This window comes from Carcharhinus amblyrhynchos, chromosome 20 (genome assembly GCF_965287045.1).
Source record: "Carcharhinus amblyrhynchos chromosome 20, sCarAmb.v2.hapA, whole genome shotgun sequence".
NCBI lineage: Eukaryota > Metazoa > Chordata > Chondrichthyes > Carcharhiniformes > Carcharhinidae > Carcharhinus > Carcharhinus amblyrhynchos.
In genome coordinates, this window is record NC_137343.1 from 25,016,134 (window position 1) to 25,039,897 (window position 23,764).

Below are 23,764 nucleotides of genomic sequence, written 5' to 3' on the forward strand. Positions count from 1 at the left end.
TATTTACTGAAAACTGGATTGGAATTCTAAAATGAGAAACTTCAAGATCCTTCTGTGTATGAAGCATAAAAAAGAAAGGGATATACTGGACCAAGTAAAATACGTAAAGTTCTGTTGGGACTGGAATGTAAAATTCAGCCATCCAGACATGGACCAAACCGCAGACAGAAAATGTTGAATTTGGACAAGCTATTGGTTGGCTCTCACTTGGGATATTGCGTGTATTTATTGAATACCCCATTATTGAACTCCCCATTATTGAAAGGCTATTAAACCATGGAAAGGGTACACTAAAGATTTGATACAAGGATACCACATCACGTGGATAAAGAGAGGTTCAGAACTTGGACCTTTTCTTCACTGAAATGGAAAAGGATGAGGATTGCTGTAGTAGAGGTTTACAAAACAATGAAAGACTTTCATATGATGATAAACCACAGCCACTTGCATTTACATAGCACCATTAAATTAGAAAAGTATCCCAAGATGATTTCAAGCTGCAGAATTTCTTGATTCTGGCAGATTGGTAACAAGGGCCCATAGTTCTTGGTTATCGACAAGAAAGTGAAGAAGGAAGCTGAAATAAACTGTTTCCAACTGAAATAAGATCTGTTTTGAATGATGATTGAGGCAAATGCTATTCAGAGATTCAGCAAGTATTTGAAAGAGAAGGAAATAAAAGTTCAGAAATGATTAAGAATCGCCATTAAGCTGGAGAGAAAATACACAATGGACCAAATAACAGTCTCTTATGCAGTAAATTCTGTCACATTTCACCTGACCTGGTTATGGAGGAGCTGCTTGAAAAGGGGAAGTCTGATATTAATAGATGTCTAGGCAGTTGAGCTGAGCTGCTTTTACTGGCATGCGGATAAGATAACTTTTTTTTGAAATGTAGGTTATTGGATGTGTTTAAGAAATTCTGTCAGCCTCTAGTACCGTATCAAGAGAGGGTAACACTGTTGGAACTGCTGTTCGTTAGACGACATGATGTGGGTATGCCGGCGTTGGACTGGTGTAAACACAGTGAAAAGTCTGACAACACCAGGTTTTAGTCCAACCTATTTATTTGACAATATACTCACAAGCTTTCGGGGTTAGCCCCTTCGTCAGGTGAATGGAGAGTTCTGGCCTCAGACAGAACATATAAAGCACAGACAGTTTAGAGATTACTGATTAGAATGCGAATTCTTACACCTAACCTGCTGTTCAAGACCTGAAGTGGCTGATAATGTGAGTGGAAGGAGCACTGATCACAGTTTAAAGAGATGCGTATTGTCTCCAGACAGTACAGTAAGTGAGGTTTTGCAAACCCAGGCAAGTCACGGGGGTTACAGACAGTGCGACATGAACCCAAGATCCCTGTTGAGACCGTCCTCGTGTGCGGAACTTGGCTATCAGTCTCTGTTCAGCGACTCTGCGCTGTCGTGTGTCGTGAAGGCCGCCTTGGAGAATGCTTACCCGAAGGTCAGAGGCTGAATGCCCGTGACCACTGAAGTGTTCGCCAACAGGAAGGGAACAGTCTTGCCTGGTGACTGTCGAGCGATGTTCATTCATCTGTTGTCGTAGCGTCTGCATGGTCTCCCCAATGTACCATGCTTCGGGACATCCTTTCTTGCAACAGAAAGGATGTCCCGAAGCATGGTACATTGGGGAGACCATGCAGACGCTACGACAACGGATGAATGAACATCGCTCGACAGTCACCAGGCAAGACTGTTCCCTTCCTGTTGGCGAACACTTCAGTGGTCACGGGCATTCAGCCTCTGACCTTCGGGTAAGCATTCTCCAAGGCGGCCTTCACGACACACGACAGCGCAGAGTCGCTGAACAGAGACTGATAGCCAAGTTCCGCACACGAGGACGGTCTCAACAGGGATCTTGGGTTCATGTCGCACTGTCTGTAACCCCCGTGACTTGCCTGGGTTTGCAAAACCTCACTTACTGTACTGTCTGGAGACAATACGCATCTCTTTAAACTGTGATCAGTGCTCCTTCCACTCACATTATCAGCCACTTCAGGTCTTGAACAGCAGGTTAGGTGTAAGGATTCGCATTCTAATCAGTAATCTCTAAACTGTCTGTGCTTTATATGTTCTGTCTGAGGCCAGAACTCTCCATTCACCTGACGAAGGGGCTAACCCCGAAAGCTTGTGAGTATATTATCAAATAAATAGGTTGGACTAAAACCTGGTGTTGTCAGACTTTTCACTGTGTTCATTAGACGATACGTGGCAGTGTTCAGAGCTGAGCTGTGTCCCACCATTTTCTCTCAAATAAAAACTTCAGAAACAAATTAACTGTTTCACTTCATTTCACCTTAGAGCCAATGAATCCCTGCAGTGCAAAAGGAGGCCATTCGGCTCATCAAGTCTGCACCGACTATCTGAAGGAATATCTCGACCAGAACACTCCGCTCTTTCCTCATTTATCTTGGCTAATCCACCAAATTTACACATCTTTGGACACTAAGGGTCAACCAGCTGCGTATGTTTGTTACTACCTTAGGACAAAGATGAGGAGAATAGTTTTTTCTGTCTGAGAATTGAGTCTTTAGAACACTTCCTCAAAAGGTGGTGGAAATGGAGTCTTTGATTATTTTTAAAGGCACAGGTAGGTAGATGGCTTCTTGAGGAGCAAGGGGATGAAAGGTCATCTGGGATAGATGGGATGTAAGATTGAGGTTACAATCAGATCAATCACAGTCTCATTGGCTCGAAGGGCTGAGTGGCTTACTCTCCATTTGTATGTTGTGTATTTATATGCTCATATGTACTTGTGGATTCTAGCTGTATGTATGATTGCTGCCATATGTGCTTATGTTAGATGTGACACTTTAGTGTTACCTCATCATATAGAAGTGCTCTGAAATTTGAGAGAAATGATAAGCATAATACAAATTTTTCTTTTGGACGGTCATAATTTATTGCAATTCATAGATTTGATATCTTTAAGCAGCACAATTTCTTACCCCACAGTAGTACTCATGAATCAATAATATTTTACATCTTTGCACTTCTGCATTTTTAAGTTTTTTTTTTGACATCACGTGTCTGGTTTTTCAGAAAGTTTCCTAATCTTTCTTACTAAGCAGCTGTCTGTCACTAGTTAGAATTTTCAAAAAATGAGTGTTCAATTGCCAGTGTTTTCAATCTTACTGAAGTTCCAGGTCTTAAAAGTGATCTATTTCTTCTAGGCAGCATGAAGTACCGCCTGAAGTATTGCGACAACGGGAATCCAAATGGCTGGACATGTTGAACAGCTGGGACAAATGGATGGCAAAGAAACACAAGAAGGTAAGACCAACCTGAAAAAATAAACTGCACTGTTGTTGACAAGGCAATAATTTAGTAATAAAACTTTAATAGTGCATATAAATGTTCAGATTTGTGCAGTACAGTTTTAAATACTTGCAATGTAAAGAGATCTTCTACAGTAAGATAAACTCATGGTATTCAAAAATTGTGCATTGAAAAACTATTGTGTTCCAAGTCTTAAAAACCTTAATCAGGAAGCCAAAAGATATAGCACTTCAATATTGGGTAGAGAAGAAGAACCACCAGAATTGTTGCCTAGCAATAGTTAAATATTGATTGAAAGAAATCTTATGTATACCAGATGTGTAACTTGGCCAAAGTTTGGCCATTTGTAGCCATGGTTACTGTGCGATACTAAAAGAATGGAACAGTCTTCGGTTATATCACTCGACATTCTTAATCTAATTTTCTCCTTTGAAAGATTGTTGATCTGTTTCATAATTGAATCATTTGAAGTAACTCAGTTGTTAACGTCAGGTCATAGAAACCCTACTGTGTGGAAGGAGGCTATTTGGCCTATCAAGTCTGCGCTGACAACAGTATCATCCAAGGACTATCCCTGCTTAATTATCCTGCTAATCCCTTTAATTTATCACATTCCGGGACACTAAGGGTTAATTTAACATATTCAATCAACCTAGCCTGCAGATCTTTGGACTGAGAGGAAAACAGAGCACCCAGAGGAAACCCATGCAGACACAGAATGTGCAGACTCCATGCAAACAGTGACCCAAATTGGGAATCAAACCCAGGTCCCTGGAGCTGTGAGGCAGCAATGCTAACCACTGTGCCACCATGGCTTTGCAGTTTGACCTGTTATAGACACTTGTTTAGAGGCCCAGCATTGTAGAGTGCTGTTTTGCTAATGTGCAGGGCTGAAAAACGTTCAGATTACTATGCAATTTGACTAATCTTTTTTGTCTTCAACATTGAACAATCTGCCTCGAGCAGAATGGGAAAAAAAGCTACTTCATCGCCTCCTCAAGCCTCACTTCTGTTGAAGGCAATCTTTTTATTGCTTGGGTGCTTTTTAGTGACTGGTTGAACGCATCCAAATTTTGAATTTTACTACTTTCTGTAAAATCCATTGTACTAAGTAACTGTTTCAAAGTGATCAGTCTTTTTCTCCATGTTATCTACCATTTCTTGGTTCATCTACTCCCTTTGGAGTTTGCTTTTTAATTGTCAATATCTACTGCAGTAATCACTTGGTTACACTTTTCTCTTGGGAGGTAGTTTAGAATACAGTTATTTTGCAATATGTTTCATAGTTTTCTACACCTAATCCATCCCAAACTATTTGTACATTAACTGCAAGAATCTGTTTCAAATATAGCCTTTTCCCGAATGAGTCAGTGTTTCACAAAATGTGGAACTGAGCCATGAAGACTGGGAAGAATCTCGTATGGTTCAGACTCTTGAAAATGATTTCTCTTAACTGTTTAATACCACTTTCCATGAGCAGTGGTGCTCAGCTCCTTGTAAGTGTAGTATAGTTTGGATGGTTAACCACCATCATAGTAAGCTGATTACTGAATTTTCTGTACTGTAACCCAACTTTAAGTATTTCACATGAAGAATAACACTGCAAATTAGATTTATGCAGGATAAAATATAATATTTGCATTGAAATGCTAGCGAGGAAACAGCAATGCATGCAAAGTACAAGACACCTGTTGTTATATATACACTTAATATCTAAAATGGGATTGTTTCACCTTGAAATCTCCCTTCAGCTCTATGAAGGACTTCAATAAACTGAAGTTGTCTTGGATGCTTATGTTCCAAAATGTTTATATTTTTTTCACGGGATGTGAGCATCGCTAGCAAGGCTAGCATTTGTTGCCCATACTCAGGCAAGTAATCAAGAAGGCACATGGCATGCTTGCCTTCATTGGTTGGGGTATTGAGTTTAAAAATTGGCAAGTCATGTTGCAGCTTTATAGAACCTTAGTTAGACCTCACTTGGGATATAGTGTTCAATTCTGGTCGCTACACTACCAGAAGGATGTGGAGGCTTTGGAGAGGGTACAGATGTTGCCTGGTATGGGGGGCATTAGCTACAAAGAGAGGTTGGAGAAACTTGGTTTGTTCTCACTGGAGCAATGGAGGTTGAGGGGAGATCTGATAGAAGTCTACAAGACTATGAGAGGCATGGACAGAGTAGATAGAAGCTTTCTCCCATGATGGAAGAGTCAATTACTAGGGGCATAGGTTTAAGGTGCAAGGGGCAAGGTTTAAAGGAGATGTACGAGGCAGATTTTTACACGGAGTAGTGGGTGCCTGGAACTCGTTGCTGAGGGAGGTAATGGAAGTGGATATGGTAATGACTTTTAAGGGACATCTTGACAAGTACATGAATAGGATGGGAATAGAGAGGTATGGCCTCGGAAGGGTAGAGGGTTTTAGTTAAGTCGGGCAGCAAGGTCAGTGCAGGCTTGGAGGGCTGAAGGGCCTGTTCCTCTGCTGTAATTTTCTTTGTTCTTTGTACTTAATTGCCCTTGAAGATGGTAGTGATGATCTGGACCTCAGGCTAAGTCTCAGTCAGGAGAACATGCTCTAGCTTCTCATTTAAGGAAGGGGCTTTCAATATTTCATGTTTATTTTATTTCTGCCCCCCTCCCTACCAATTAATTGAAGTATATTTCAATTAATTGTGCAGCCACATTTGATTTATAATAATCGTCATGCAACTTTATCAGTCATGAAATCCAGTTAACAAATGAGCTTGTTTGTTTGGCTAACTTGTAGTCAAATAATTTGATGTCTAACCTAAGAAGCTATATAAGCATTGAAAGTACACCAGGCAGTACTGTTGCAGATGGAGGAGGAGAAAGTGGGTTCCCGGACACGTGTCCTTTGTTTGAATAGAGGGGAGTATGGTAGGATGAGAGAAGAATTGGCGAATGTGGACTGGGGGAGCGCGTTGGAAGGTAGGTCTGCTGAGGAGCAGTGGAGGATCTTTAAGGAGATCTTTCTTGGTGCTCAGCAGAAATTTATTCCGATGGTTAAAAAGGACAGTAGGAAGAGAGGTAATAAGCCGTGGATAACGAAGGAGGTGAAGGAAAGTGTTAAATTAAAAGCGGAGGAATTTAGAGTAGCTAAGAGCAGTGGGCGAGAAGAGGATTGGGAAAGGTTTAAATGTCAACAAAGATTGACAAAAAAGTTGATAAAGGAGGGTAGAAGAAGCTATGAAGCTGGGCTAGCGCTTAATATAAAAAAGAATAGCAAGAGTTTTTATAAATATATAAAAAGGAAGAGGCTGGCTAGGGTGAACGTTGGTCCCTTAGCGGATGAGAAAGGGGACCTAGTGGTAGGGGATGGGGATATGGCTAAGGTCTTGAATAACTTTTTTGTTTCTGTCTTCACGGAGGAGGACGTGAATAATTTGCCGGGTGTTAGCGATGGAAAGGTGGTAGGACTGGAGGGTCTTAATGACATTACTGTTACTAGAGAGGTGGTGCGCGACAGACTGGAGGGGCTGATTGTGGACAAGTCCTCAGGACCGGATGGAATGCATCCGAGGGTTCTGAAAGAAATGGCGGAGGTGATAGTGGATGCCTTGGTGGTTATTTTCCAGACGTCGCTGGATTCCGGGGAAGTGCCGGAGGATTGGAAAACGGCTAATGTTACGCCGTTGTTTAAGAAGGGTGCCAGGCAAAAGGCGGGGAATTACAGGCCGGTTAGTTTAACGTCTGTGGTAGGTAAAATGTTAGAATCCGTCATTAAGGAGGAAATTGCGAGGCATCTTGAAGGGAATTGCTTGATAGGGCAGACGCAACACGGTTTCATTAAAGGGAAGTCGTGTCTGACAAATTTACTGGAGTTCTATGAGGATGTGTCTAGGGCGGTGGATAGAGGAGGGGCGGTGGATAGAGGAGAGCCGGTGGATGTGGTCTTTCTGGATTTTCAGAAGGCGTTTGATAAGGTACCTCACAAGAGGTTACTGCAGAAGGTCAGAGGACATGGAGTTGGGGGTAGGGTGTTAGCGTGGATAGAGGATTGGTTGTCAAATAGGAGGCAGAGAGTGGGGGTCAATGGGTGCTATTCGGATTGGCGGTTGGTGACTAGTGGGGTGCCCCAGGGGTCGGTGCTGGGGCCTCAGCTATTTACCATTTATATAGATGATCTGGAGGAGGGAACCGAGTGTAGGGTGTCGAAATTTGCTGATGACACCAAGATTGGGGGAAAGGCAAATTGTGCGGAGGGTGTGGAGAGTCTGCAGAAGGATCTAGATAGGCTGGGCGAATGGGCCAGGAAATGGCAAATGGAATTTAATGTTGGCAAGTGTGAGGTGGTCCACTTTGGTAGGAAGAATGGTAGGAAGGACTATTACTTACGTGGCGAAAAACTGCAGCAGGCGACGGTGCAGAGGGACCTCGGGGTCCTTGTGCATGAGTCGCAAAAACCCAGCCTGCAGGTGCAGCAGGTGGTCAGGAAGGCGAATGGGATGCTGGCCTTCATAGCGAGGGGGATTGAATATAAAAGTAGGGAGGTCTTGCTGCAGCTGTATAGGGCATTGGTGAGGCCGCAGCTGGAGTACTGTGTGCAGTTTTGGGCGCCGCACCTGCGCAAGGATATTTTGGCCTTGGAGGGAGTGCAGAGGAGGTTTACTAGGCTGATACCGGAGTTGAGGGGGTTGAGCTATGAGGAGAGGCTGAATAAACTAGGCTTGTACTCGTTAGAGTTTAGAAGAATGAGGGGAGATCTCATTGAGACGTATAAGATGATGAATGGGATGGATAGGATAGAGGTGGAAAGACTCTTCCCGCTCAAAAAAGACAGTAGGACTAGGGGGCACAGCCTCAAGATAAAGGGGGGGCGGTTCAGAACGGAGTTGAGGAGGAACTTCTTCACTCAAAGGGTGGTGAATCTCTGGAATTCTCTGCCCGTTGAAGTGGTGGAGGCTGCCTCGCTAAATATTTTTAAGAAGCGGGTTGATGGGTTTTTGATAAGAGAGGGGATTAAGGGTTATGGGGAGAGGGCGGGAAAGTGGAACTGAGCCACGACAGATCAGCCATGATCTTATTGAATGGCGGGGCAGGCTCGAAGGGCCAGATGGCCTACTCCTGCTCCTATTTCTTATGTTCTTATGTTCTTAGTACTGCTGACAATTCAGAAACCAATAATATGTATGAACTTAGTCACTGGGTTAAAATGCGTCCTGACCCACTGAGCAGAGTGGGGGAACAGACTGTTTTGCCAATGACTAAATGCTTATCTTTCTAAATAGCTTGACAAAATCTTGGAAATTTTTACTTTAATAACTCCAGATCCGATTATATGCCGCCTATAATCTTGCAGTTTGACAAGAGTCCAATCCTCTATTTAAAGGCCACAAAAGCTTAAAAATTATACGAGACTAAGTTGACATTTAACAGATGTGAGGTTCCATATTTGGTCTCTGCTATATGGGTTAAAAATGGCCAAACTGGCTCAAATTTAGCAATCTTCCCTGAAAACTGTCTATATATGGTGCAATGAAATGGTGCAATCTGTACTGTGCATAGTTGAGGCCAATAGAATGTTTTAAATACTGTTGAAAATGGAAAATAACTACTTTCTTGTAGCCGTTTGTCCACAAGACAGGAAATACTTTGAATTGTAGATTTTGAAAATCATGCAAAGTGCTCAGTTTTGGGTATATTTATGGAATCCTTTTTCACATTTCCAGCCTCTTTAGGACTTTGCGTACATGTCTGTGTTCTGGAGAGCGTTGTCCATTAGCCAACGTATTTTTAAATTGTCTCTGTCTCTGCAAATGTCCTATGCATTGTTTTTAAAATGAAGACCACAAAAGGCGCTAGCCAGTATTGTATACTTATGAAAATCGGCTGCCTAATCTCAATGGCGCGTTTGTAACCCATCTTTTTATGATGTAATCTGGTTACATTTACTTCTTTCTATCTTGTCTAGAAATGTGCTACCTACACCTGACCTCTGAAGTCCATAATACTGGTCATGATTAAATTTCAGAAGAGGGAATTTCAGAAGAATTTTGTAGATTCCGCAAAAGAGTTGTTAGAGGTTGTGATGTTTGATTGCTAAATCTTTGAGAACTTGAGTTTCCATAATCAAATCAAGCCTCCACCCAAATTCTATTTTTAAAATATCTTTCATGTTACAGGAATCCTTTATTGTTTGCTAGAATTATAATCTATTTAGCTTATGTTAATAGTTCAATATTTGACCTTCTGTTGACTGGCTGTTTCAGTAACTAAGCTCACATGCACAGTACAAATAGGTCTTCACTCTTTTAATGCTGATCAGGAAGGTACATCTTCGAGCATAAAGGAGACAATATTTATACAAATGATTTATAATTCTAGTACAACCGGCCTTGCTGACCATTGAGTTTCTGTTCATTGGGCTAGGTGTTTGAATACATCTATTTCATTTCTGACCATCCCACCCCAATAAAAAAAAGATTAAGCAAAAAACAAAGACTTGTATTTATTTAAACCTTTCAATACATAGTGAAATGATTTACATGCAATGAATTACTTTGAAGAGTAGTGGCCGTTATATAGACGAACAAAGTAACAAATTTCCTCACAGGATTACACAAATTGTAATTAAAGGATAAGGATTGGTTTATCTGTTTTTGATATTGTTTGAGGGAGTGACAATAGTTAAGATGCCAGTAGAATACTTCATTCTTTTTGCAGTCCACTTAAACAGTTAGATTGTTTCTTTAACATTGGGAGACAGTAGTGGTATTTTAATATTGTCACTGGGCCAGAAATTCAGAGACCCAGGATAATGCTCTATAGCAGATGGTAGAATTTGAATTCAATAAAAATCTGGAATTAAAATCTTAACAATGTTGATAAGTTGTAAAAAATCCATATGCTTCATTAATGTCATTTAGGAAAATTTGCCATTCTTCCTTGGTCTGGCCAACATATTTAACTCTTGAATACCCTCTGCAATGGCCCAGCAAAGCAATCCATTCTATTCAATCCACTATAGAACATAGAAAACTACATCACAAACAGGCCCTTCGGCCCACAAGTTGCGCTGATCATATTCCTACCTACTAGGCCTATCTATAACCCTCAATCCCATTAAATCCCATGTACTCATCCAGAAGTCTCTTAATTGACCCCAATGAGTTCGCCTCCACCACCACTGACGGCAGCTGATTCCACTCACCCACCACCCTTTGAGTGAAAAACTTACCCCTGACATCTCCTCTGTACCTACTCCCCAGCACCTTAAACCTGTCCTCTCGTAGCGACCATTTCAGCCCTGGGAAATAGCCTTTGAGAATCCACCCAATCTATACCTCTTAATACCTTATAAACCTCTATCAGATCACCTTCATCTCTCCAGGGAGAAAAGACCTAGCTCCCTCAACCTATCCTCATAAGGCACACCACCCAATCCAGGCAACATCCTTGTAAATCTCCTCTGCACCCTTTCAATAGCTTCCACATCTCTCTCGTAATGAGGTGACCAGAACTGCGCACAGTAGTCCAAGTGGGGTCTGACTAGGGTCTTACAAAGCTGCAGCATTATCTCCCTACGAACATCACTATGAAGTCTGAAGGAAATGGAATCGGAAATACTGCTCAGTATTGACTTGGGCACAGGAAATGACTGACAAACTCAGCTCTGTTGATCCTGCAAAGCCTCTCTCTTTTCACACATGTGTACACATGCAGATGAATCAGTACTCCATCTGGGGGAAACATTAAGACGGGGAGGCAAGGGTGCAGAATGTACTCTGGCAGACTTCAATGCCTTTGCCAAGAATGGCGTGGCTGCATCACTACTAACCAAGCTAGCTGAGTCTTAAAAGATATAGCTGCTAGATTGGGCAGATAGTGAGGGAACCAACAGGAAGGGAGAACATACTTGACGTTACCCTCATCAATCTGCCTTCTGCAGATGCATCTGTCCATGACGGTATCGATAGGAATGATCATCGCATCATCCTTGTGGAGACAAAGTCCTGTCTTCGCATTGAGGGTGCCCTCAAACTATTGAAAGCACTGCATACTGCAATCTACAATATTCCGGCAATAGCACTGCCGTATTCTTCTCCGAGTACAGTTACAAAACTGGTATCTACCCAGCAATATGGAAAATTGCCTATGTATGTGCTGTAGACAAAAACAGGTCAAGTCCAACCTGACCAATTACTAACCTATCAGTCTACTCTGAATCATCAGTAAAGTGATGGCAGCAGTCAACAAGAGTGTTGTGAAGTGGCACTTGCTTAGCAATAACCTGCTCACAGTTGCTCAGTTTGGATTCCAACAGGATTGTTTAGCTCCTGATCTCATTACTGCCTTAATTCAAACATGGACAGGTGAAAGTGACTGCCCTTGACATCAAGTCAGCATTTGACCAAGTGTGGCATCAAGGAGTCCTAACAAAACTGGAGTCAATGGAATCAGGGTGGGAGAAACTCTCTGCTGGTTAGCACAAAGAAAGATGATTGAGGTTGTTTGAGGTCAATCATTCCAAGGCATCTCTGCAGGAGTTCCTCAGGATAGTGTCTGAGGCCCAACCATCTTGAGCTGCTTCATCAATTACCTTTCTTCTAACATAAGGTCCGATGTCAGGAAGTTTGTTGATTGTCCAATGCTCAACACTATTTACAACTCACCATACTGAAGCATTCAACGTCCAAATGCAGCAAAACTTAGACAATATCCAAGCTTGGGCTGGTGAGTGGAAAATAACATTTGAGCCATACAAAAGTCAGATAATGACCATCCACAACAAGAGAGGATCTAACCATCTCTGCGACATTCTATAGCATTGCCATTGCTGAATCCCCCATTATCATCATCCTAGGTGATCAAAAACTGAACTAAACTGGCCTGGCCATATGGATACTATGACTACTTGAGCAGGTCTGAAACTATGAATTGTACAAATAAGTCAGCACCTGACTTTCCAAAGCCTGTCCTCCATCAACAGAGCACAAAGTCAGGAATATGATATATATTCTCCACTTGCCTGGATGATGCAGCTCCAACAAAACAAGTATCTCAACACCAAGGGCAAAGCAGCCTGCTTGATTTGCACCCCATTCACGAGCATCCAGTTTTCCCACCACTTAAGCACTGCAGGAACGCACCAAGGTTCCTTGGACAGCACCTTCCAATCCCATGACCACTATCATCAAGAAGGACAAAGGGCAGCAGGAACACCACCTGGAAGTTTCCCTGCAAGCCATTCACCATTCTGACTTGGAAATACATTGCATTCCTTCACTCCCTCCCTAACAGTGTTGCGGAAGTACCTTTCCCACATGGACTGTGGCCATTCAAAAAGGCAGCTCATTACCAACTTCTCGGAGAATTAGGGGTGGGCAATAAATGTTTGTCTGACCAGTGATGCCTATATCCTATGAATGTTTTTTTTATATATAAAAAGGACTGCACTTCTGGCAATGCAATCTCAGTAATATACTGCAGCCTCTCCTTAAATTATGTGCTCAGATCCTGGAGTGGGACTTTAATCTGCAACATTCTAACCTTGTGAAAAAGCACTACTAACAATCCACACAGTATTAGACAACGTGTGACAACAGCCTCACCCATGATTTTGATTTGATTTCCTCCTCATTTCGCTACTATCCTATGATTTATTGATTTTATAATGCCGCCATTTCAATACTTTTCACCCCTTGGGCTGACTTGTGTAGCCACTGTTCCTACTTATTTGCATACATTTGCATCAGAAATTCAACAACAATGCATCTTGCAAAATCTCTACTGATTCTTTTATGTACAGAATCATTTTTTAAATTCATAATTTTTAATTCTGCAGAAACAGAACTTGGATTCAGGTGAACTACATCACCAGTGAATTTCGTGGTTGAAATGCTGCATACAATTGAAAAGATTTATAGTTGGTCTACAAGTATCAAAAATAAAAGGAGAGAAATGTATGTGAACTGATGGATAATTTTGAAAAAACTGAAATTTTATAGTAAAGGAAACCAATAAGTTCAAAAACGTAATATTTAACTCCATCAATTTATGGTAGTATTTTGTTTCTGGAGTACAAAATCCACTTTTGTTTCTTGAAGAAACCATAGTTTCTTAAGTTTAAGTTAATTCAACATAAGGCAATTTAGGGACTTAATCCAGAGCCCTTGTATAAAAAACAGGCCCGTAGTTTGAAATGTCTTCAGTATTAAGAGTAATTTTTCCATGTGCAGTAATAGCAGGTTATATAGTACTTTTAATGTAGTATAACCAAAGTACTTAACTGGTGTATTATCAAACAAAATTTTACACTGAACAACTTAAGGAGGTATTAGGCCAGATGATGAAAAGCATAGCTAAAGATATAGGCTTTGAGCAAAGTGAGGTGGTGTGACATTGCTAAGCTTTGGGTCTAGGCAACTACAGCACAGACACCAAAGGAGAAACAATTCCATTCAGGAGACGACAAGGAGTTGTGGGCTTGGAGAAGATTACAGATATAGGGAGGAGCAAGGCCACGAAGAGATTTGAAAATGAGGATAAGAATTTTCTTTGTCCAATGTAGTTCAATGAGCACAAGGGTGTTGGAGGAATTGAACGTGTGAGTTAAGACATGGGCACCAGTGGTTAAGGTGACCTCAAGTTTTACGGAGGGTAGAAACCAGCCTGGAACGAACTTGAATGGTCAAGTCCAGAGTAATAAGGGAATGAATGAGGGCTCAGAATAACGTGTGCAAAATGGAAAACATGTAACAGACACAGCCATGTGAGTCTACCATTTCCATGAGAGATTCTTGAACTGTTTTGAATGTAATTAGATTGAAATTTTTCAAAAGTTCGTTATTGTGGCATTAGCTCACCAGAAACAAGCGCAGTTATCACACCCACTCCTGCTCAGTTAACAATTCTCACAAGCAGCAGTTATCTTCCAAGTCTTAAATTTACCCAGAGGTGGGTGGTACCAGTTATTGTTGAGATTTCACGCTTTAGTTAATCCAGACTTGGAAGCAGTTTTCTGCACATTGCTTCAGGAAAGATAGGAATCTATGGGTAAATTGCTTGTGAGCTTTTGTGAAACACGCAGTCTGGTACAGCATAGTTCAAATAAACTTTCAGGACATGCTTTCTAAATAGTTTTCCTTCCTGAGTAATTGTTCCGTCATGGTTAAACACACAGAACCGCCTTAAACTATGGGTGGATTTCATGGAGAAGAAGCCATTTAAAAGGGAATTTAAAGATAATTTTACAGGTTTTTTCCCCAAATTTCTAGCCTTTCGTTTTTATTTTTCAGTCAGGGTACTTGTACATTGACTAGAACTTTATTGATTATGTTAAATATTTGATAAATATTTAATGCAGTCATTTAACTAGAAACTAGTGTTGCGTCATGGGGGTAACAGATAATTTTGAAAGGAAAGGTGAGGAGCTCAGATGACAATTTGTCAGCATTAAGGAGAAGAGATTGGTGTGACTCGATGATTGCCACAATTTGGGCAGGGAAAATGTAGAAAATATAACAGACATGGAGGTGTCAGTAAGAGAAAAGATGTTGTCACTTGTCAGTTAATAGATCAGCCACCCACAATAAAATTGTGCTTTAGTTTACAAGGGAAAGCATAAACTGGGAGGAAATGTGGAGAGGGACAGTGATTGCTGGCATAGCTGAAGTGGATACAGGTGGTTGGAATGAACAGATTGGGAAGAAGATTGGCCAAGTTGGCACAAAGGGGTGTTGAGGCACTTGAAGCAGCAACAGGTTGCTGTAGTGCCTTTGAGTTTGCATAAAGCAATTCCTTGAATTCAATTGAGTACTTACTAGGCTGATACCGGAGTTGAGGGGGTTGAACTATGAGGAGAGGCTGAATAAACTAGGCTTGTACTCGTTAGAGTTTAGAAGAATGAGGGGAGATCTCATTGAGACGTATAAGATGATGAATGGGATGGATAGGATAGAGGTGGAGAGGCTCTTCCTGCTCAGAAAGGACAGTAGGACTAGCGGGCACAGCCTCAAGATAAAGGGGGGCTGGTTTAGAACAGAGTTGAGGAGGAACTTCTTCACTCAAAGGGTGGTGAATCTCTGGAATTCTCTGCCCGTTGAAGTGGTGGAGGCTGCCTCGCTAAATATATTTAACATGCGGGTTGATAGGTTTTTGATAGGCAAGGGGATTAAGGGTTATGGGGAGAGGGCGGGAATGTGGAACTGAGACACGACAGATCAGCCATGATCTTATTGAATGGCGGGGCAGGCTCGAGGGGCTAGATGGCCTACTCCTGCTCCTATTTCTTATGTTCTTATGTACTTGGTGGATGCATCTCAACATGTTAAGAAACTTGCATTTATGTAGGACCCTTCACTTGGAGTAATTCACAAAAACACTTGTTTATTTTTTTAAAATGCCTTTTGATGTTTGTCAAAGCTCATTGTATAAGAATATGGGATTAAGGGGATGGTGGTAATATGTATGTGATATGTAGGTGACCAAAGAGGTGGATGAGGGTAAAGCAGTTGATGTGGTGTGTATGGATTTCAGTAAAGTGTTTGATAAGGTTCCCCACAGTAGGCTATTGCAGAAAATACAGAGGCATGGGATTGAGGGTGATTTTAGCAGTTTGGATCAGAAATTGGCTAGCTGCAAGAAGACGGAGGATAGTAGTTGATGGGAAATGTTCATCCTGGAGTTCATTTACTAGTGGTGCACCACAAGGATCTGTTTTGGGGCCATTGCTGTTTGTCATTTTTATAAATGACCTAGATGAGGGCATAGAAGGATGGGTTGGTAAATTTGTGGATGACAGTAAAGCCAGTGGAGTTGTGGACAGGGTGGAAGAATGTTGAGGTTACAGAGGGAAATAAATAAGCTAAAGAGCTGGGCTGAGAGGTGGCAAATGGAGTTTAATGCAGAAGAGTGTGAGGTGATTCACTTTGGAAGGAATAATAGGAATGCAGAGTTCTGGGCTAATGGTAAAATATTTAGTAGTGTGGATGAGCAGAGAGATCTTGGTGTCCATGTGCATAGATCCCTGAAAGTTGGCACCCAGGTTGATAGAGTTGTTAAGAAGGCGTATAGTGTGTTAACTTTTATTGGTAGAGGGATTGAGTTTCGGAGCCATGAGATCATGTTGCCGCTGTACAAAACTCTGGTGCGGCCGCACTTGGAATAATGTGTACAATTCTGGTCGCCGCATTATAGGAAGGATGTAGAAGCATTGGAAAGGGTGCAGAGGAGATTTACCAGGATGTTGCCTGGCACGGTGGGAAGGTCTTATGAGGAAAGGCTGAGGGACTTGAGGTTATTTTCGTTAGAGAGGTGACTTAATAGAGGCATACAAGATGATCAGAGGATTAGATAGGGTGGACAGTGAGAGCCTTTTTCCTCAGATGGTGCTGGCCAGCACAAGGGGATTTAAATTTAAATTGAGGAGTGATGGATATAGGACAGATGTTAGAAGTAGGCTCTTTATTCAGAGTAGTAAGGGTGTGGAATGCCCTGCCTGCAACAGCAGTGGACTCACCAACATTAAGGGCATTTAAATGGTCATTGGATAAACCTATGGATGATATTGGAATAGTGTAGATTAGATGGACTTTAGATTGGTTTCGCAGGTCGGCGAAGGGCCTGTGCTATGTTCTAGATCTGAAGACTGCACTTTAGGAAGGATGTCAAGATTTTGTAAAGGCTTTCAGCTCACCGGACTGATTGGAATGAAATACTTCCATTAGGTGGAGAGTAGAAGCTGGGATTGGTTTTTTTTTTAGAAGAGAACGAAGAGGTATTCAAAACTAAGGTTTGGAAGGATGATAACAAACTTCCATTGGCACTTTTGAAATACAATGGGCTGTGTATTTGAAGGGAGCTCATTTGCAGAGTTATTGGAAAGATAACTGGGATAAGGAAATAAATTAGACAGCTTTTAAAATGCTGGACAGGCTTGATGGTGCTGTATGATTCTATAATTCTGTTCTATGTACAGTTATTATAGGGAAAGGATCAATTTTTTTGCAGTGTGGCAGATTGAGTGGTTTTAAAATTTGAAAGATTCAAATGCATGTTCTTTATACAATTTTGTTTCCTAGTTGGTTAGTTTCTTTCCCCTAATACATGAATTTATGTTCCACGTAATCTTTTAATTTGGTGAATGTGCTGAGAGTTAAATAATTTAAACTTGAAATGCAAATCCAGTTCTGCTCTTACTCCTGCCAGAAAATGCATGAAAACATACCCTGTACAGTATTGGAAGTCAAACTCAACACTAATGCAATGAACACTTCGCATGTTTGTTGTAAACCTCATTAGGAGACATAAAAACTAATGGAAAGCACTTAGTGCTTATCATAAACTTGTGCATTATGTTTTAATTTAGTATGCAAAGCACTTCTTTTGGGTTTGAAAAAAAGCCTTTTTTATTACAGGTCCTTGTTCTAATGTTTGGAATTCAAGTACTTGAGTCTGTCTCATTTGAATATAAGAACATAAGAACATAAGAAATAGGAGCAGGAGTAGGCCATCTGGCCCTTCGAGCCTGCCCCGCCATTCAATAAGATCATGGCTGATCTGTCGTGGCTCAGTTCCACTTTCCCGCCCTCTCCCCATAACCCTTAATCCCCTCTCTTATCAAGAACCCATCAACCCGCTTCTTAAAAATATTTAGCGAGGCAGCCTCCACCACTTCAACGGGCAGAGAATTCCAGAGATTCACCACCCTTTGAGTGAAGAAGTTCCTCCTCAACTCCGTTCTGAACCGCCCCCCCTTTATCTTGAGGCTGTGCCCCCTAGTCCTACTGTCTTTTTTGAGCGGGAAGAGTCTTTCCACCTCTATCCTATCCATCCCATTCATCATCTTATACGTCTCAATGAGATCTCCCCTCATTCTTCTAAACTCTAACGAGTACAAGCCTAGTTTATTCAGCCTCTCCTCATAGCTCAACCCCCTCAACTCCGGTATCAGCCTAGTAAACCTCCTCTGCACTCCCTCCAAGGCCAAAATATCCTTGCGCAGGTGCGGCGCCCAAAACTGCACACAGTACTCCAGCTGCGGCCTCACCAATGCCCTATACAGCTGCAGCAAGACCTCCCTACTTTTATATTCAATCCCCCTCGCTATGAAGGCCAGCATCCCATTCGCCTTCCTGACCACCTGCTGCACCTGCAGGCTGGGTTTTTGCGACTCATGCACAAGGACCCCGAGGTCCCTCTGCACCGTCGCCTGCTGCAGTTTTTCGCCACGTAAGTAATAGTCCTTCCTACCATTCTTCCTACCAAAGTGGACCACCTCACACTTGCCAACATTAAATTCCATTTGCCATTTCCTGGCCCATTCGCCCAGCCTATCTAGATCCTTCTGCAGACTCTCCACACCCTCCGCACAATTTGCCTTTCCCCCAATCTTGGTGTCATCAGCAAATTTCGACACCCTACACTCGGTTCCCTCCTCCAGATCATCTATATAAATGGTAAATAGCTGAGGCCCCAGCACCGACCCCTGGGGCACCCCACTAGTCACCAACCGCCAATCCGAATAGCACCCATTGACCCCCACTCTCTGCCTCCTATTTGACAACCAATCCTCTATCCACGCTAACACCCTACCCCCAACTCCATGTCCTCTGACCTTCTGCAGTAACCTCTTGTGAGGTACCTTATCAAACGCCTTCTGAAAATCCAGAAAGACCACATCCACCGGCTCTCCTCTATCCACCGCCCTAGACACATCCTCATAGAACTCCAGTAAATTTGTCAGACACGACTTCCCTTTAATGAAACCGTGTTGCGTCTGCCCTATCAAGCAATTCCCTTCAAGATGCCTCGCAATTTCCTCCTTAATGACGGATTCTAACATTTTACCTACCACAGACGTTAAACTAACCGGCCTGTAATTCCCCGCCTTTTGCCTGGCACCCTTCTTAAACAACGGCGTAACATTAGCCGTTTTCCAATCCTCCGGCACTTCCCCGGAATCCAGCGACGTCTGGAAAATAACCACCAAGGCATCCACTATCACCTCCGCCATTTCTTTCAGAACCCTCGGATGCATTCCATCCGGTCCTGGGGACTTGTCCACAATCAGCCCCTCCAGTCTGTCGCGCACCACCTCTCTAGTAACAGTAATGTCATTAAGACCCTCCAGTCCTACCACCTTTCCATCGCTAACACCCGGCAAATTATTCACGTCCTCCTCCGTGAAGACAGAAACAAAAAAGTTATTCAAGACCTTAGCCATATCCCCATCCCCTACCACTAGGTCCCCTTTCTCATCCGCTAAGGGACCAACGTTCACCCTAGCCAGCCTCTTCCTTTTTATATATTTATAAAAACTCTTGCTATCCTTTTTTATATTAAGCGCTAGCCCAGCTTCATAGCTTCTTCTACCCTCCTTTATCAACTTTTTTGTCAATCTTTGTTGACATTTAAACCTTTCCCAATCCTCTTCTCGCCCACTGCTCTTAGCTACTCTAAATTCCTCCGCTTTTAATTTAACACTTTCCTTCACCTCCTTCGTTATCCACGGCTTATTACCTCTCTTCCTACTGTCCTTTTTAACCATCGGAATAAATTTCTGCTGAGCACCAAGAAAGATCTCCTTAAAGATCCTCCACTGCTCCTCAGCAGACCTACCTTCCAACGCGCTCCCCCAGTCCACATTCGCCAATTCTTCTCTCATCCTACCATACTCCCCTCTCATACAGTACCACTGGAGAATACCAAATATAATGCTTGATTCTTGACTTTCATATTCACAATTTTCCAAAGATAATCATCAATTGCAGAAATGTTGCTTTTCATTGGGCTTTATATTTGTGATTGATGGAAAACAGCAGAATGAATCTATTCCTTAACTGTTGCATCCTCAAATCATGGTTTCAGTGGACTCTTGCTAACCTGTGACTTCATTTAGAAAGTAATTGAAAACAGATTTTTATAAAGTTCAGCATGCAAAGCAAAAAGCAGAGGCTAATTATTTTCTTTTGCTTGGTTTCAAGATCTTAATTCACTGCAGAAGTTTTTCACAATTCAGTAAGATGCTGTAGACCTGGAACAATGTAGTAATTCACCTATAAGCCATGAATAGTCTTTTATGCACTTTAATTATTTTTCTTGCATGCAAGCTTGTTAAATTTGAATGGAACACCAAAATCAGGAAAGCATTAAGGGCAGCCAACAGCTTGCAGGAGGGAGTTGGATCAGTTAAGCAATTGAGGAGAAACTGAAATGTAACACTGTGCATACTGAAGTACAAAAGCACATCATAGCGTACAAAAGCACATACACCTTGTACATTTTGCTCAGATGCATTGAGATGTGACAGGAACCATAGACTGGCACATTTGTACCTTTCAAATTTGAGATGATACAAAAACATAGCCAGAACAAGACTTTGAAGGTTTGATTGGGGTTTTATATTGCACAATATATATGGCATTGTGTCCAGTAGGTTGATGTAATGCTTCTAGTGTGCACTGGCTTTGTACTACTTTTGCTTCTCGTTATCAACCTATATCACTGGCTAGTAGCAATGCGAAAAAGGGAGCCAAATGTGTAAACCCCTCTGTCAATACACACCTTCTCCAATGGCAAGTCTTCAGCTGTGTTGCCTTTTGGCAGCATGGAAAATAAGTCCCGTTTGGCTTCAGGGTAAAACTTTAGAAGAGATTGGAAGAGGTTTGGCCCCCTGATGCATGAGCTAAACACCCATCTAAGGGCAAATAACTCCACTGCCTTGTGGATGCCACAGGAGAGTTGGAGGCTAAGACACTAAATCCTGACACAATCTAGACGGACTGAAGTCTAAATATGTCATCGTTCTGGCAACTGCAAGGAAGTCAGTGCCAAGGGTAGTGTTTTGCATTCCTTAGAACTCATCCAGTGAGAATGACATGGAGACTCTTTTGGCTATTCCAGAGTCTCCATAAACTTAGCCCAGGTTTGCACCCTGGAGAGGACACTCCAATTTTGCTGCAGAATGTAATATAAGAACAATTACAAAATAAATTAGGAAAGGTAGTGACATAGTGGTATTGTCCCTAGACTAGAATCCAGAGACCCAGAGCAAGTTCTGGGATCGAGGTTCAAATCCCACCATGGCACGTGGTGAAATTTGAAGTCAATAAAAATCTTGAAATTAAGTCTAAAGGCAACCATGAAACCATTGTCAATTATTGTAAAAACGCATTTGATTCACTAATGTCCTTTAGGGAAAGGAATGTGCTGTCCTTAACTCAACTCATCTGGCCTATGTGTGACTCCAGATCCATAGCAATGGGATGGAATGATAGCACAATGATTAGCACTGTTGCCTCTCAGTGCCAGAAATCCAGGTTCGATTTCCAGCTTGGGTCACTATCTGTGTAGAATTTGAACATTCTCCCCATGTGTGGGTGTTTCCTCCCACAATCCAAAAAACATGCTGGTTAGGTACATTGGCCACACTAAATTCTCCTTCAGTGTACCTGACAGGCACTGGAGTGAGACGACTAGGGTATTTTCACTTAGCTTCATTTCAGTGTTAATGTAAACCTACTAGTGACAATAAATAAACTTTAAATGTGCTTTATTGTCAAATATTCTCTGAAATGGAGGGTAGTCAGGAACAGATAATAATTGCTGACACAGCCAGCAACTCATGTATCCCATAAAATGAATTTTTAAAGAAATGAGTCCGTCGTGTCCCATTTTTCTGCCACTGGCCAGCTCAAGTGGGGCAAATAAAATGCTAATCCGCCTTTGTTCCTCTCATCTGTGGGTGCTTGGAGCTTTGGGTCTATTCGATTGTGCAGAATCCATTGCGAACAAAATGAAAGATGATAATTCTTCTGTTGGCATGTTGGAACATCAGGACCATATGCAAGAGATGACAAACACTTGCAACTGATCAATAATGCATGCAAGACAGCAGTGATTGACATGGAACTTCATAGGTGGAACATAGTTTTTCTACAAGAGACCAGGCTCGCCCCGAGCAGATCTTCAAAACGGCACAGTGGTTAGCACTGTTGCCTCAACACCAGGGACCCATGTTCAGTTTCAGCCTCTGATAACTGTTTGTGGAGTTTGCACGTTTTCCCCATGTCTGAACATAAGAAATAGGAGCAGGAGTAGGCCATCTAGCCCTTTGAGCCTGTCCTGCCATTCAATAAGATCATGGCTGATCTGAAGTGGCTCAGTTCCATTTTCCCGCCTTCTCCCCATAACCCTTAATCACCTTGCCTATCAAAAACCTATCTACCTGCGTCTTAAATGTATTTAGCGAGGCAGCCTCCACCACTTCAACGGGCAGAGAATTCCAGAGTGAGTTTCTGTGAGTTTCCTCCGGTTACTCCAGTTACTCCCGTAGTTCAAAGATGTGCAGGTTAGGTGGATTGGCCACACTAAATTGCCCCTTAATGTCCAAAGATATGTAGGTTAAGTGAATTAACCATGGAAAAATGCACAGGTTTACGGGGATAGGGTGGGGACCTGGGTAGGATGCTCTGTCAGGAGTCAGTGCAGACATGATGGGCTGAACAGCCTCCTCTGCATTGTAGGCATTGTGTTTCTGTGAAAAACACTACATGTTCATCTGATGGGAAGAGTTCAGAGGAAAAATGAGCCAAGTGTAAGCTTTGCTGTAAGAAACTCAGATATTCCCCCCAACCATGTTCACTGCATCTGCCTCTGAACTCAAATGGGGTCAATTAATTTGAATGTACACGCTTCCAACACTCCATTAGAAGTGAGAGACCCACTCTGAGAAACTTGACATTTATCAACAGAACCCCTAAGTCAGGACATCTTCACCAGACGTTGTGGTCTGGGAATTATAAATGAGAATGGACTGAAACTACTTGAACTTTGTGTAACTAACACCTTCCTTTAGAACAAACCATGCTTCAAGTTGTCCTAGAAACACCCAAGCTCAGGCTATTAACACTACCTGATTATATGAAATAGCAGTATCTGCACAAACTTCTTTGTCTCCGTTGGAGGGAGTGTGCAGTGCCTCAGGAAATGCTTGATGCAAAAATAATGGCAAAACAAAGGTAACCACAGCAATTATTTGAGGCATCTCCCTGCTGGGCATTGTATTGCTCTCAGATTGCAGATCCCAACAAGGTTTCATAATGGGAAAATCTACAATAGACATGGTTTTGTCTGGCAGCTGGAATGTGTGGTCACATGTACAAGTTGGGGATGTGGGTGGGGTGCATGCATTGGAGAGGTACAGAGAGGATAATAAAATGGTACCAAGAAAATGCTGAAAAGGGATACTAATGCAAAATGTAAGGCTTGAAATCCCTAAACTGGGGTTGGGGAATGCTAGAGGCACATTGTGGGAGCACATTGAATGGGCATGACCTGATAACATTGGGTCTCTGGTTTTTTTTATGCTGCTTAATTCTACTGGAAGGGATGAGACACTGTTTCTCAGAAACACATCATTACTCTTATTTTTAATACACCTGATGATGCGGTTGTTTAATTGCTTAGTTTTGGGGTGATTTAGTCATTCTAACAGGACAA

At 42.1% G+C, this 23,764-nt stretch overlaps 1 protein-coding gene across 1 annotated transcript in view; it reads left to right on the top strand.

Annotated features, from left to right (window-relative positions):
• LOC145355838 (TBC1 domain family member 10A-like) overlaps positions 1-23,764 on the top strand; it is an 81,940-nt gene that overhangs the window by 20,797 nt on the left and 37,379 nt on the right. The window contains exon 2 of the mRNA XM_080208254.1: positions 3,197-3,296. Within this exon, the coding sequence (XP_080064380.1) occupies positions 3,197-3,296 (100 nt within the window). The remainder of the gene's footprint in view (positions 1-3,196; positions 3,297-23,764) is intronic.